At 50.2% G+C, this 13091-nt stretch overlaps 2 protein-coding genes across 8 annotated transcripts in view; one reads left to right on the forward strand and one right to left on the reverse strand.

The window, feature by feature from the left end:
• Positions 1 to 3939: 3939 nt before the first annotated feature.
• The window catches only part of LOC126571010 (sodium/calcium exchanger 3), a 112728-nt gene continuing 103576 nt past the window's right edge, over positions 3940 to 13091 (reverse strand). For all 7 annotated transcript variants that reach the window (XM_050229215.1, XM_050229214.1, XM_050229217.1 and 4 more), the window contains 5 exons: positions 8202 to 8301; positions 8016 to 8132; positions 4553 to 4711; positions 4311 to 4482; positions 3940 to 4235 (listed from right to left, as the gene is read on the reverse strand). In XM_050229215.1, coding sequence (XP_050085172.1) covers positions 4028 to 4235; positions 4311 to 4482; positions 4553 to 4711; positions 8016 to 8132; positions 8202 to 8301 — 756 coding nt within the window. In that variant the 3' untranslated portion in view covers positions 3940 to 4027. The remainder of the gene's footprint in view (positions 4236 to 4310; positions 4483 to 4552; positions 4712 to 8015; positions 8133 to 8201; positions 8302 to 13091) is intronic.
• LOC126571020 (probable cytochrome P450 6a14) lies at positions 11279 to 13090 on the forward strand. The gene is made up of 2 exons (XM_050229233.1): positions 11279 to 12417; positions 12491 to 13090. The coding sequence occupies exons 1-2, from the start codon at positions 11307 to 11309 to the stop codon at positions 12904 to 12906; spliced, it is 1527 nt and encodes a 508-aa protein (XP_050085190.1). The 5' UTR covers positions 11279 to 11306; the 3' UTR covers positions 12907 to 13090.

A 13091-nucleotide genomic window follows, 5' to 3' on the forward strand; every position in this document is an offset into this window, starting at 1 on the left:
ATTGTTTTCATCTCCTATAAATATATGTATATATTGTATATGTATATGTATATGTATATAAGTATGTGTATATATACTTTCTTCTTTAGCTATTCGTTATGTATATCCAGTAGAGAGGGTGTATGTATAAACGTGTTACCACACATTCTGGCAAACCTGCTGGTCTAACAATGAACATTTGCTCCGTTTCCGCGAGATGATGCGTCAATCTTCAACAACGAGTGTATTCACATTAAAAGGAAAAACATGGGAGTGTTGCACACCGCCTGCCTACGACACCTCTTGGGCTCTCTGAACGCTGTTGTCTCGTGTTTTTTTTCTCTCTCTTTTCTCCATTCTGTGCGTACGTCTGTATGTTTGTGCGTGCGCGTATGTGTGTGGGACTTTTGCACATATTTTATGCGATAGTAATGAGAAGTTAGTACTACAAAGTGTCGTGACAAGTGTTTTGAGATACTCGAAAGGATACTCGCTTGGTTGAACAAGATACACACATACACACGCGCACACTCATACACACATACACAACTGCGTACAGACTCCATTAGGAAGGAAACTGTTCACATGGAAACATCGAGAAGTGTTATTTTAGAGTACGACTAATGGATAATTATTGTTTGTTGATCGATGCACAAGAAGAAGTAGAAGTAGAAGTGGAAAGAGAAGGACCTCAAGCGTAGGGCAGCTAAGAGAAGAAGAGCTTTTCGAGGTTTAAGGGCACATCGCACTGATAGCTGCTAGTGATAGCGGTATATCTAACAATGCGGGATTCGATTTCGATTTTCGCTGCCATTGTTGCTCGTGGCTGCTGCTGCTGCTACTGTTCTTCAAAAGTCATCCGGTTTTATGGTTTCTTGTTTATTCGGTACGCTTTTCTCATATTACATCATCGAGCGGTTCACATCCTTCGCCTTCATCCGAGCCGTTATCCGTGCGTTCCGTGGTTTCCGCTTCCGACTTACCACCTGCGACCAACTATCTTTTAATATACTACATACTTAGTGTTTATCAATCGTCTTTTGCTAGTTTTTTGTTTGTATTGTTCGCTTCGCTGCCTCCCGCTTTGTTTCTTATCGTTTTCTTCTATTTCGCGTCGCTCCGGGTTTTTTATGCTGTTCTACAGTGTCCGGCGATCGTTGCGCAATCAACACTCATAGACAGCAGCTACCAACTACCTTGCAACACACGCCATAACAGTTTAGTACAGAGTGATAGAGGAGTGGCTCCGGTAACGAAAGCGGATAATGCTGCCGCAAATCATGCCGCTGCTGTCCGGCTGTGGCACCTAAAATGCAAAACATGTTGGGAAACAAATTGAATATCGCGACTTGCGAGCTGCTGCGCCTGCTACGCCTGCTGCTATAACAGTGGCCAGTGAATCTTTTTGAGCGAAGATTTAAGAAGGTTCGACAGCTCTCCTTGGCTTTGTCTGTTATAGCTGCCACACCCACACACGTAGACACGCACGCACACTTCTTGCTAATATCAGAAACATTAACGAAAAAAGATCCTCCGTACCCCACCGGGGGCTACGCAATGGTCGACGACGAGTACGGCGGAGACCTTAAAAACTACAATTGTAATATCCTAAAACGACACTTAATGAACTATTACTGCTTCTACTACTACAACAGAGGCCTCTAACGCTGTCTTACGTTGTGGTGGCCCAGGTGAGGTTATTGATGCAGGCAATGGAAGAAATGGAAGGGGACCTGGGTTTTAACTGTTGTTGTTGTTGTTTGTTGGTGATGTCTAGACGACTGGGAACTGTTCTCCACCGACAGGGACTCCTGCATATGCGCTATAAGGGAGGAGTGAAAAATATTGATTTGCGATTCGAATCGAATGTGTGTCCAGCAGAAGGGACACAATTCTTACGGACTGTCAAATGGACCTTTTTGGGTGGAAGGAGAATTCCCTTTTTCCTCCATGCTACTCTCGTTAGTTAGTTTCGAACAACACAATCGGTGAGTATTAGTAGTACTAATGCAGCGAGCGATCGCGTCGCTTTTGCGTCTTTCTGTTGCGCGTTTCGTTGCGCGTCGTTCCAACACACACCTCGAACCGCGAACACGCTACTGTTGCGATCCTTACTGCCGCATACATGCACACATACGTACACACACAAACACACACGCACACACAGTCCTATCTTAATGAGCATAAAACAATCCTAACACGTCTGCTCCAGCTTCGTTGGTACGTAAAAAACGCAACGCTGACAACCGAAATAAATGGAAACAAAGCAAACGAGAACACACTCTTCCTCCCTAGGGATAACGCATTGGTCCACCACATGATGACATGGTTTGTAAGTACGGGAAATTGAGGACGCGCGTCGCAGTACGATATGTTTCCGTGTTTCTTTTTCGTTTTTGGTCTACCGTTCTTACCGCCTCAAAAAAAGGGCTCCTACACCCTGGGACCTACTACTACCGCTACTCGGCTACCAAACTAAGCTACGCTCATCGCAGCCCGCACGATTCGTACCACGTTTCGGACCGAGAAGTCTACCAAGAGGATCGATTGTCACATTGATCTGACACGCAGCTGGCGTGCGTGCCGTTCAGATAGTATCGTAATGGAGCCTGGAGTTGTTGACAAAACAAAACAGAAACATAAAACACCTTACAACGAATACGATCGCCGTCGCCGCGTCGCGCGAATCCAAATCTCAATCAGCAGTCATGCATGGACGATGCATGGCCAGAAGGTGTGGCGTTTGGTGTGGTGTTAATTTAACTGTTAACCTAAACGGAGGGGCAGGACGCTGCTCTATGTACACGTTGCATGCCAGTGCACTAGAAGGATATGACAGAGTGCCGATCGCGAAGATTGCCGATTGATGGCGATTTGTTTGAGCGCTCTGCACCTTCTCTGCAGCGCATAATCTTTGGTTCCTTGTGGGGTTGTGGGAGGGGGCGACTGTTTTCATTGGACTGACTAGAACAAACCCCCCTCGAGTCCGCGTGTGTCTTTGTGCCGTTTGCTTGCCATAGCTTGCCGTTTGGCAGCAAACCAAGCGGAACTCGCTCGCACTTTCTCGCATCTCGCGCACAATCCTTCTTCTGATTCGGTGCATGAGTGTAGGTGTGTTTGTGTGTGTGTGTGTGTGTCTGTGTGTATGGCGGGCCTTCTAATAGAAATCTAGTTTAGGATAAATTTGGCATATTGTTTTTTTTTCTTCCCGATTGCCTCGTTGCCTCGGCTTTTCCTTCCTTCCGCTCCGTCATTCTCATCTTAATCATCTATATTATATTTCCCTATTTTCTTTGCTGCTGCTGCTGCTGCTGCTGCTGGTGCTGCTTCTAAGTAGTGCTCCTCCGCATCTCCGCGTCGGACTCTGTCGCTCTTACATGTCTAGGCCATTTACAAAACGAATCCCTTAAGTAAGTCACTAAAATCGATATAGTCTTAACGAAGAAGGGGAAAAGGAGGGTGGGGGGGGGGGGGGAGGTTCAAAGAACAAAACGGTAGTGGCGCGCGCCACGGCAATGACGATGGTGAGTGATGGGCCCGTGGCGGCCACGCAAGGAGTAGCAGCTCGGCAATCGGTCAGTGAAGGGCGCTCGCCGGATGATGCGAACTCCGTTCTGTCGCCACAACGTCATTCCATCTTGGCTCCATCGGCCTGCTTCGATCGTTCCGGTTTGAGTCTGAGTTGAAGCGCACGCTCAGCGCGACCAAACCGCGACGAACAGAACGTTGTCGATGTTGTGGAGGATGCGCCCGATTTGGATGTCTTTTTGTTTAAGCAGCTAAGTTGGGCTCCAACCGGCCAGTAGAAGTAACGATTCGGCACGAGGAGGCGTGATTGCTGTTGTCCCACGAAGCGCTCGTGCTCGACGCATTGGTTGGAAGCATCATCGTCGAATCAAACGCGCTGGCGCTCGACGTTGTGTTGGGGTCTGGTGTCTGGATTGTGTGTGCTGGTGAATGGTTGTTTGTTTTTTTTTTGGCGGCTGCGTTGAGCTCTGCTTCTCTGGCCTTTTCCTCTGGATTCCCTATCGAGTGGAGGGCCCGCTCCTTAGAAGCCCTTGATGATACCGTACGCTTCCAAGCTGCTGACCAGCAGGTACACGATCCACAGCGAGAAGAAGAACATCGAGGTAATGTACTTGGCTTTCTTCGGACCACCGAGCTCACCGCCACCGATCTTCGGGTTTCGTCGCAACACCAGCACCAGAATGGCTACGAGTGCCTCCGAGCAGAACAGTGTCACCGAGAAGGCCAACCTACAAGAAGAGAGTTGAAGAGAGTTGCATCAGAATGTTCCGGTTGTTTGCGCTTCGACGGATCACGCTACGTACGTTCCGGGCTCGACATCGAACGATCGACCGTGGAAGCTGTGGTAGCAGGCGGCAATCGTCCAGGCGACGCCAATACCGAGGAACACGTTGACCGCATTGCTTCCCGTCACATTACCGATACTGGCATCGGCGTACTTATCCTGAATGGCAGCGACCTTACTGGCGAACGTATCTGCAAAAGGGAGAAAGAGCGGATGATGCAGTTCAGTTTCTTTTTTTTTGCAAATCCAAGTAGTACGCACCTGGTATACTCGTTCCCAGGGCAACGAAGATGATGGCAGTGACTGAATCCTTGATGCCGAGCGTACAGCCGAAATGCGACGCCACGTCGCCGATGATGGCCGTCACGACACCGATGCAGAAGATGGACACGACGAAGCACAGGTAGCCTCCGGACATATCTGGTTGGAGATGGTTGAAAGAGGCAAAGAAAAATGAAAAAAAAAATAATATCAACACGGATCCCAAGTGAGGAGAAGGGAAGGTAAATATAGGAACCAGCAAACTACTCGAGACCTTCCGTCGCCTGCTTGATGATGAATAAATTTACTCAGAACATGGATCTCCTCTCTGCAATCCCTGCAGGCAGGCAGCTAGGCCCTTCTCAAGATGTCGGTCAAGAGGGCCCACGCCAAAACACGCCGGAGATGAGCACAAGAACGCAACATCACACGCCTTATGCATTCCGGTGCTCGCTACTCAACAACCGGCGTGTGCTGGCGCATATGTGTCCCTTACGTAGCATGACGGGATAATATCCTGCCAGCCAACCGGAATCCCGGTGTACACTCTTGAGCACCAACAAGCGCAGAACGATCCTTTGAGAACGCGATCTCTCTCTCTCTCTCTCTCGCTCACATGTGACATGTGTTTTTGCTATGTTGCGCACCCCAATCACCACCACCACCACCACTATTCCCGCTCTGTTCCGTGGTGCAGAGGAGTTTTGCAATTCACTCGCAATGCGCTCGCAGCTGATGCCACGATGTTAAGCGTGGCTCCTGGTTGGTTGCATCCATCGACATGCTAGTGATGTGCCCCTGGTGAACGTGTGATGCAACATTTGTGAGTGCGAGCACTGGACGAAGATTGATGAATTGTTGCCACCACCACCACCATCATCATCATCCTGTCGGCCATCCTGCGATGAATGATGGATGGTAAGGCATCAATCGCATCGCGGTGCTACCCGTTTCTCAGTATTCGAGGCGGCAGCGACGCTTTAGCTCTCATAAACATCTAATGCTGACCGATCTAAGCAAGCCCAAAACGAGTACGGTAGCTAGAGAGCTGAAGATGATGGCGTTGCTGCTGCTGCTGCTGCTGCTGCTGCTACAGCTACTGGGAGTGGCCATTAATTTCCACCACTTGTCAGATTATTCATAATCCGATAGCATGCGTGCAAGCGCGCGTGTGTCTGTAGCTTTCTCTCCCTGGGGCGTGTAGTGTCAGTGATACCATTCTAATCGTCTGTGAGGTGTTTTTGATGTGCTGACTGGACTCTAGCATGAAGCCAACGTGCCAGACAACGCAGCGTTCCCTTCCGTTAGCCGATGGCGTTGTTCTACATTGTAGGACCCCGTCCCCAAACGTGGTGTGTGCTGTTTCCGGGCAAGTAACCACGTTTGCTACGCTGACCGAGTACAACATTGGCCGTGCAACGGTACAGTAACGATGGTGCAGCATACCATACGGATCGTTTCTGTAAATGGACCAAGCTGAACAGCATAGATAGCCAGAAGAAGTGAGGGATTCCAGGGAAGAATTCTCTACATTCGGTCCACCCCAATCCGCTCGCCTCAACTGCAATTCAATTTCGTAATGGCCGAGGAGATGCACCCCACTTTTGAGGACCCGGGGGAGAGTGGGACGAACCTTTTTCTTCCAACGAAATAAAATGGTGTCCAGCGCAAAGCATGGGAGGAAAAATTATTTCCAGATTATATTGTAGCATGATGCTGCTGCTACTAGTGCAGCATTTGTATCATTTACTATCTCGACTGTGAGTACGGTTTGGGAAACATCAGCGAAGGTCGCTGGTTCCGTGGCCATTGCCGAGTGGAATGTAATTTCGGGCTCTATATTGTATGACATTCGTGCATTATTCATGGAGTCGCATAATTCTTGGAAATTTTAACGACCCGTTCCTCCGCTTCGCAAACAAGTTCAATAACATGCTGAATCAATAAGCTTTTGGGAATGTTTTAATTTCTGCTCACCGATTGCTGTATGCTTTTGCTTTATTAGCAAAGCGAGCAAAGTACAGGAAAATGGTGGAAACATAATCCTTCAAGGTACGACTGTTGGAGAGTGTGTACTCTCGTCTTTGGCAGTGTCTACAATTGATAGCCCAGGAAGCGGTGGTACAGTGAATGAACGCGGTACACAAAGCCCTCCTTCGTGGCGCTGGTGATGGTTGGAAAAGCGAAATAAATTTCCCAGCACCAGCACACCTGCCCTTGTGACCGACGGCGTGGCCTGTGGAATTTTCTACGTTCCCGTAGTGGAACATTCCGCGTTAGCGTTCCGCTCGACGGAACGCAACGAGTTTGGAAAAGGGATTTCCCACCACTGTTTTGGGTTGTAATAGGATCGAAACATTCCTGGGCCGAATGTGCGCGCCTTTTTCTTCCGCAAAGGGAAGGTAGGAAAGGTAGGGAGTGAGCAATAAAGGAAGCGAATACTGCCTTTCCGCCTAATCGAGCACGCGGGCCCCCGGTCCCGGTCCGCCGGAAACGAAAATGTCGTTATGAAGTTCGCTGTCTGTGAATGTGTTGTGTGCTTGGCGCACCCTTGTGCATACCAGTCCCAACCGCCCCTCGGAAGGCTAACGAACTTGAATGAGTTTTTTATGTTTCCCATTGTCTTGGCGTTTGTCTTTCCAACATACCGGGGCACAGCAAGCCTAGCCGGAGACCTCAAATTTACGAGAAACATGCGAGTTTACCTCGACAGCGAGGGCGTGGGGCTTGGAAATCAATAAAGATGTGCAAAACCTTGATAACGACGAGAACCCGGGACTCAGATGGATGTGATAGAGCGGGCTTTTTCGGGACGAAGCACGAGGTAATTGTTGCAAAAATGCCACAAACCATACTTCTGTCATGTTTATCGTTGTGAGGGGCATCTTAATGACGCTTGATGCTAAAGGGTAAATGAATGTAAAGTATCAAGCAACCTCACAATGAAACTGTGGCTTCGAAGAAGCATTGCAGACTTTTGTAGACCTCGAGGCGGCTGGTCTTTGTGGAAGACGAACCGAGAGAGTGGAAGAAAGCGAGCGAGTTGCCACGAATTGTGGGCTAAAAATATAGCTTTACCCTAGAGGCGCCACTCGAGCGCCACTTTCTGATGCTCGAGAAGACAGAATGCAGAACCATGTTTCTGTGACACAGTGGGTGTGAAGCAATTTCATTGGAAAAGAGCTCCTGCACCGGTAGTGACGTCATGTGGAAAATATCCATCAAGTCAAAACAAAACACAAAAAATGCCGTTTGATGAGTTGATATTTCGAGGCCGAGCAAAGTAAGCCCGCAAGCGGCACATTAATTAGCTTAGCTTGGATCGTTAAAACTTCTCGCAACAATCGCCGAGTGTCGTGTAGTCCCCAGTGAAGGATTCTGAGATCAATTTCATTATCATCATTGCCGGTCTCCCCCGCGGCGTGGCCATTATCAGTGAGCGAGAGAGCATCAGCGAACTTACCGGTTGGTGGAATAAAGGCAAAGATAATCTTCCAGAACAGGGTGACAAAGTGCATGATGTAGTCCATGCAGCTGGGCGTCGGTGGATCCTCGCCTTCGTTATCACCGTCGTCATCGCCTGGAAGGGGATGTATCATGGATCATTAGTCGACTACCGGTTCAAGGGTGACGCTCAGGCACTACTTACCGGCGCTGACGGTGAGGGCTTCGACGAACTGTTCCTTCCAGGACGAGGTACCGATCAGAATGGAGGCGTTCGCACGCTGTACTAGTTTATCTACGGTGTTCTGTGGGAGAAATCGGAGCAAATGGGAGTAATGAGCCGGTTAGTTTCGTGGAAATCTTCAGAGAAAGGTATCGGGAACGGAAAAGTCGCGGCTGTAATCAGAGATCCTTGTTGTCACCGAGTGGAATGTACTTTTTGCTTGCTCACAATTCAAACTCATAAACAAGGCATGTTCTATCATTGCGGGGCCATTTCACTACATAATTTGGAATTGCATGGTTTTATTAAATATGCTTTTTGTGGTCAGAAAGTGAATGGCTATTCCAAAACAGGTCGCTGCGCCGGAAATGCGAAAGGATTTTCTTCGTTGCCTAAATCCGGTGATGGAGGCGCTCTTCGAAATGGAGGCGCCAGGTAACCGGTACTTTCAGGGGTTTTTAATAGCAATTTAAATGTCTAAATAACCAAGGGATCCCAAGCTGCATTATGTGGTGAATGTAGAAATGTTGAAAACATGTTTCTTCATTCAAAATTTCAAACACTACTGTCATTGCTGATTACCAATCTTCATTTCCATGCATCGAAGAAAATTACATAGAATATAAAATTAATGGCCAAATTCAACATTCATATATACCAAATTGTCCGCTTCCACCAGTTGAGTTTGCGACCCCTCTTTTATGGTATACTTAAATGCCCCTAAATGTAGATCATTAGTCGCTTGTACTAGCAAGTCCCCGAGCTTTGCGTTTGAGTACTCTCGACCTCGCTGGTGGTTCACTTCAGACCAACCAACGGTCGACTTCCAATCGACCGCAACCTTCGAGGATCCGTTATTATCGCGAAATCTACTTAATTAGGTTAGGGACTGTTTTGCTGGCCCGGTTTTTTTCGTCACCGGATGCCGGTGACGTGGATGCCTTTGTCCAAAGGTCCACCCCGTGAATGCGCGTGTATTTAAGTCACTCGATAAGTCGCAACCAAGACGTTGCTATCAGCTGCTGCCGATAAGCTTCCCTCCCTCGCACCGATCTCCTAAATCGAACGATTGGCCGGGAACCGGGAAGGGTTCCTTGCATCAGTACACCGTGGACAACACTGGCTCCATAATGGTGGCGTGGCTGTGGACGCTGTTCCTCAGCTCGTTCGGTAGTGCATCGTTGCTTCTGTGTTTTGTGTTTCTCCGGCGAAGGCGAACGTTCTGGCACCGCCATGGCATTCCCACGAGCAGTGAACCGGCGCACCTGCTGTACGGAAACGTGCGGGGCATTTCGACGGAGCATCACACGGCCACCATTCTGCAGCGGCTGTATCGCGAGTTTCGCACCCGGAAACTAGTGGCCGGTGGTTTTAATCTGTTCTTCTCTCCGGTGCTTCTTACCATCGATCCGGATCTCATCGAGCGGGTGTTGGTGAGCGATTTTAGCAAATTTCGGGACCGTGGCCTTTATGCGAACGCCACGGTTAATCCACTTACCAGCGGAACGCTGTTCTCACTGGCCGGTGAACAGTGGCAGCATCTGCGTCAGGTACTTGCCCCAGCACACGCCACCGTTAACATACGGGCCCTGTTTGCGGCCACGGTACGCAATGCCCAGGGTTTGGTTTCGTTCGTCGGTACCAGCGTTGGGCAGGGACTGGATTCACTGGAATGGACCGATCTGACCGCACGCTACACAACCGACGTGATCGGTAGCTGTATCGGTATCGATTGTCGTGCTATCCGGGAACCACATCGAGCAGAATTCCGTACCATGGGCCACCGAGCGTTCCGGTTCAGTGTGCGGCGAATGTGGAAGCTACGGTTCGGGTACACGTTCCGCCGGTTGGCCGATACGTTGCGTCTGTGCGTCAACGAATCGATCGTTGAGCGGTTCTTTCTGCAGCTCTGCCGCTCGACTGGACTTCACCGCGAGAGCTACCGGACGGTGAAGCGAGACTTTCTGCAGATACTGCTCGAGATGAGGGAACGTGGACTGCTGGATATGACGCAAGTGGCGGCCCAGTGTTACCAGTTCTTTATTGCCGGTTTCGAAACGTCGGCCACGCTGCTAAACTTTGCGCTGTACGAGCTGGCTCGGGATCCCGCGGTCCAGAAGCGACTGCGCGGTGCCATCCAACGTGCCCTCGATGAAACGGATGGTCAGCTGAGCTACGAGATGGTGATGTCATTTGACTACCTCGATCAGATTGTGAAAGGTAATCGCAGGCGTGCCGATGATCCACCGTCATGTTTTCATGTTTTTGCTTGCTCTCTCTCCCATCCCAGAAACGCTGCGGATGTACCCACCGGTAGACTTTCTGTTTCGAGTATCGAACGTAGACTACACGATACGGGACGTTGGTACGGTACCGCGAGGGACACTGTTCGTCGTACCGGTCCATGCCATCCACCACGATGCCCAGTACTATCCGCAACCGGAAAACTTCAATCCCGATCGGTTCTCCGACTCTCAACGGCGGCCGGCAAAGAACACGTTCCTTCCTTTCGGGCTTGGACCGCGACACTGTATCGGGGAGGAGTTTGCGCTGATGCTCGTCAAGGTCGGTCTGGTGGCGCTGGTGCGCGCATTCCGCTTCACACTCGACACAAACCGTATGCCGGCGAGCGGAGAGCCGATCGTCTTCAAGCCACGCTCACTGGTCCTAGCACCGACCGGTGGTATGTATCTGAGGGTGGAGCGCATTTGACCGACCGGACCAGTGTGCAAGTCATGTTGGCGGATGCGATTAGCTACGCGTGAGGTCCCCCACCCGCTCGCCCCTCCTCTATATTAACATCATATGTTCGTTCCCCTCCCACCCACGGATTGTGTACAAATAAACAAATGTATGTATGGAGCACCTCAGTGACTTTATCGGCATCTGAATCTTCGTATTACGCACTCGCACGGTTTGATGTGTGCATGTGTGTTGGTGTTGCTTGCGGTGGAGCGTTGCCATCGACAACACATCTACCACAACGGTCGACCAGTGATCATCGAACGTAAAATCTAGTAACCTTCGCTCGCGGTATCCATTTACAGTTTGCGGTGCGACGCTGGACAAGCAGCACGCACGAGAGAGATGGAGCCCGTGAGCGTGATTATCGCGGTGATTGCCTTGTGCGCGACGGTTGTGTATCTGTTCCTACGTCGGCAGCAAAACTACTGGAGAAGCCGCGGATTCCCTACGCTCCCGGAACAGCCACATCTACTGTACGGACACACGAAAGGCGTAAACACCCTGCGCCATGCATCGGCCGTCTCATCGGAGATCTATCAACGGTTCAAGCGTGATGGGGCTGCCTTCGGTGGCATCAACCTTATGATACTCCCCGTCGTAACACTCGTCGATCCGGACGTGATCAAGACGATTCTGGTGAAGGATTTCAACGTGTTCCACGATCGCGGTCTGTACACGGATGCGGACGCGGATCCACTGTCCGCGACGCTGTTCGCATTGGCTGGCAAATCGTGGCGTACGTTGCGCCACAAGCTAACCCCCACGTTCACGTCCGGTAAGATGAAGTTCATGTTCGGTACGATCCTTGGGGTGGCGGACGAACTGCACCGCTACATGGATGAGCACGCGGTACAGGGTGAGCTGGAGATGAAGGACATTCTGGTGCGCTTCACCACGGACATCATTGGGACGTGTGCGTTCGGGATTGAGTGCAACACGTTGCGCCATCCGGATTCGGAGTTTCTGAAGTATGGTCACCGGGTGTTTGAAAATACGACCTACAAAATGCTGAAAGTGATGTTTGCGATGACGCTGCCCAAGCTGGCGAAAAAGGTTGGCGTCAAAGTGACGGACACGGAACTGGAGACCTTCTTTCTTGGTATCGTGCGCGAAACGGTGGAACATCGGGAGAAGCATAATGTGCAGCGGAACGACTTTTTGAATCTGTTGATCGAGATCAAGAACAAGGGTTCGGTGCAGGAGGGAGGAGATGCAATTGCAGCGGAATCGGGTATGACAATGAACGAGCTGGCGGCGCAGGTGTTTATCTTTTTCCTCGCTGGATTCGAAACGTCCTCGACCACGATGAACTTTTGTCTGTACGAGCTCGTGAAGCATCCGGAGATACAGGAGCGGTTGCGCAACGAGATCAACGGTGCAATCGAAGCGAATGGAGGTCAATTGTCGTACGATGTGGTCATGAACATTCAATGTCTGGATCAAGTTATTAATGGTGAGTGAGTAGCGCCACGACATCGCTCCCGATCACTAATTGCCTTCTTCCAACGATAATATCATCCACACAGAGACTCTCCGCAAGTATCCGCCACTGGAAACGATTACACGCGCCCCGGAACGTGACTATACCGTGCCCGGCACTACGCACGTCATTCCGAAGGGGGCCATGATCCAGATACCGATCTATGGGCTACACCACGATCCGGAGTACTATCCCGATCCGGAACGGTTCGATCCGGATCGCTTCACGCCGGAGGAAGTGAAGAAAAGGCATCCGTATGTGTTCCTTCCGTTCGGTGAGGGTCCACGGAACTGTATTGGCCTGCGGTTTGGACTGATGCAGACGAAGGTGGGCCTGATAACGCTGCTCCGTAACTTCCGCTTCTCCGCAACCGATCGCACCCCCGAAAGCATGACGTTCATACCGAGTGTGTTTGTGCTGACGCCGGATAAGGGTAACTATCTGCAGGTTGATAAGTTGTAAAAAGGTGCCGAACGAGCTTAGGGTGTGGTTCTTGGCTCCAGCAGTTGGTTGCATTATGACCACCCACGCATGACACGCGGTGTATTGCGAGCTGCATTGCATCATCGCTCCAAAATAGGATGCGCCACCACCATATGGCTACTATGTTTACACGAATAAATGTTATTCGATGTTGCTATTCCTGG

The sequence above is a fragment of the Anopheles aquasalis genome, chromosome 2, assembly GCF_943734665.1.
Source record: "Anopheles aquasalis chromosome 2, idAnoAquaMG_Q_19, whole genome shotgun sequence".
NCBI lineage: Eukaryota > Metazoa > Arthropoda > Insecta > Diptera > Culicidae > Anopheles > Anopheles aquasalis.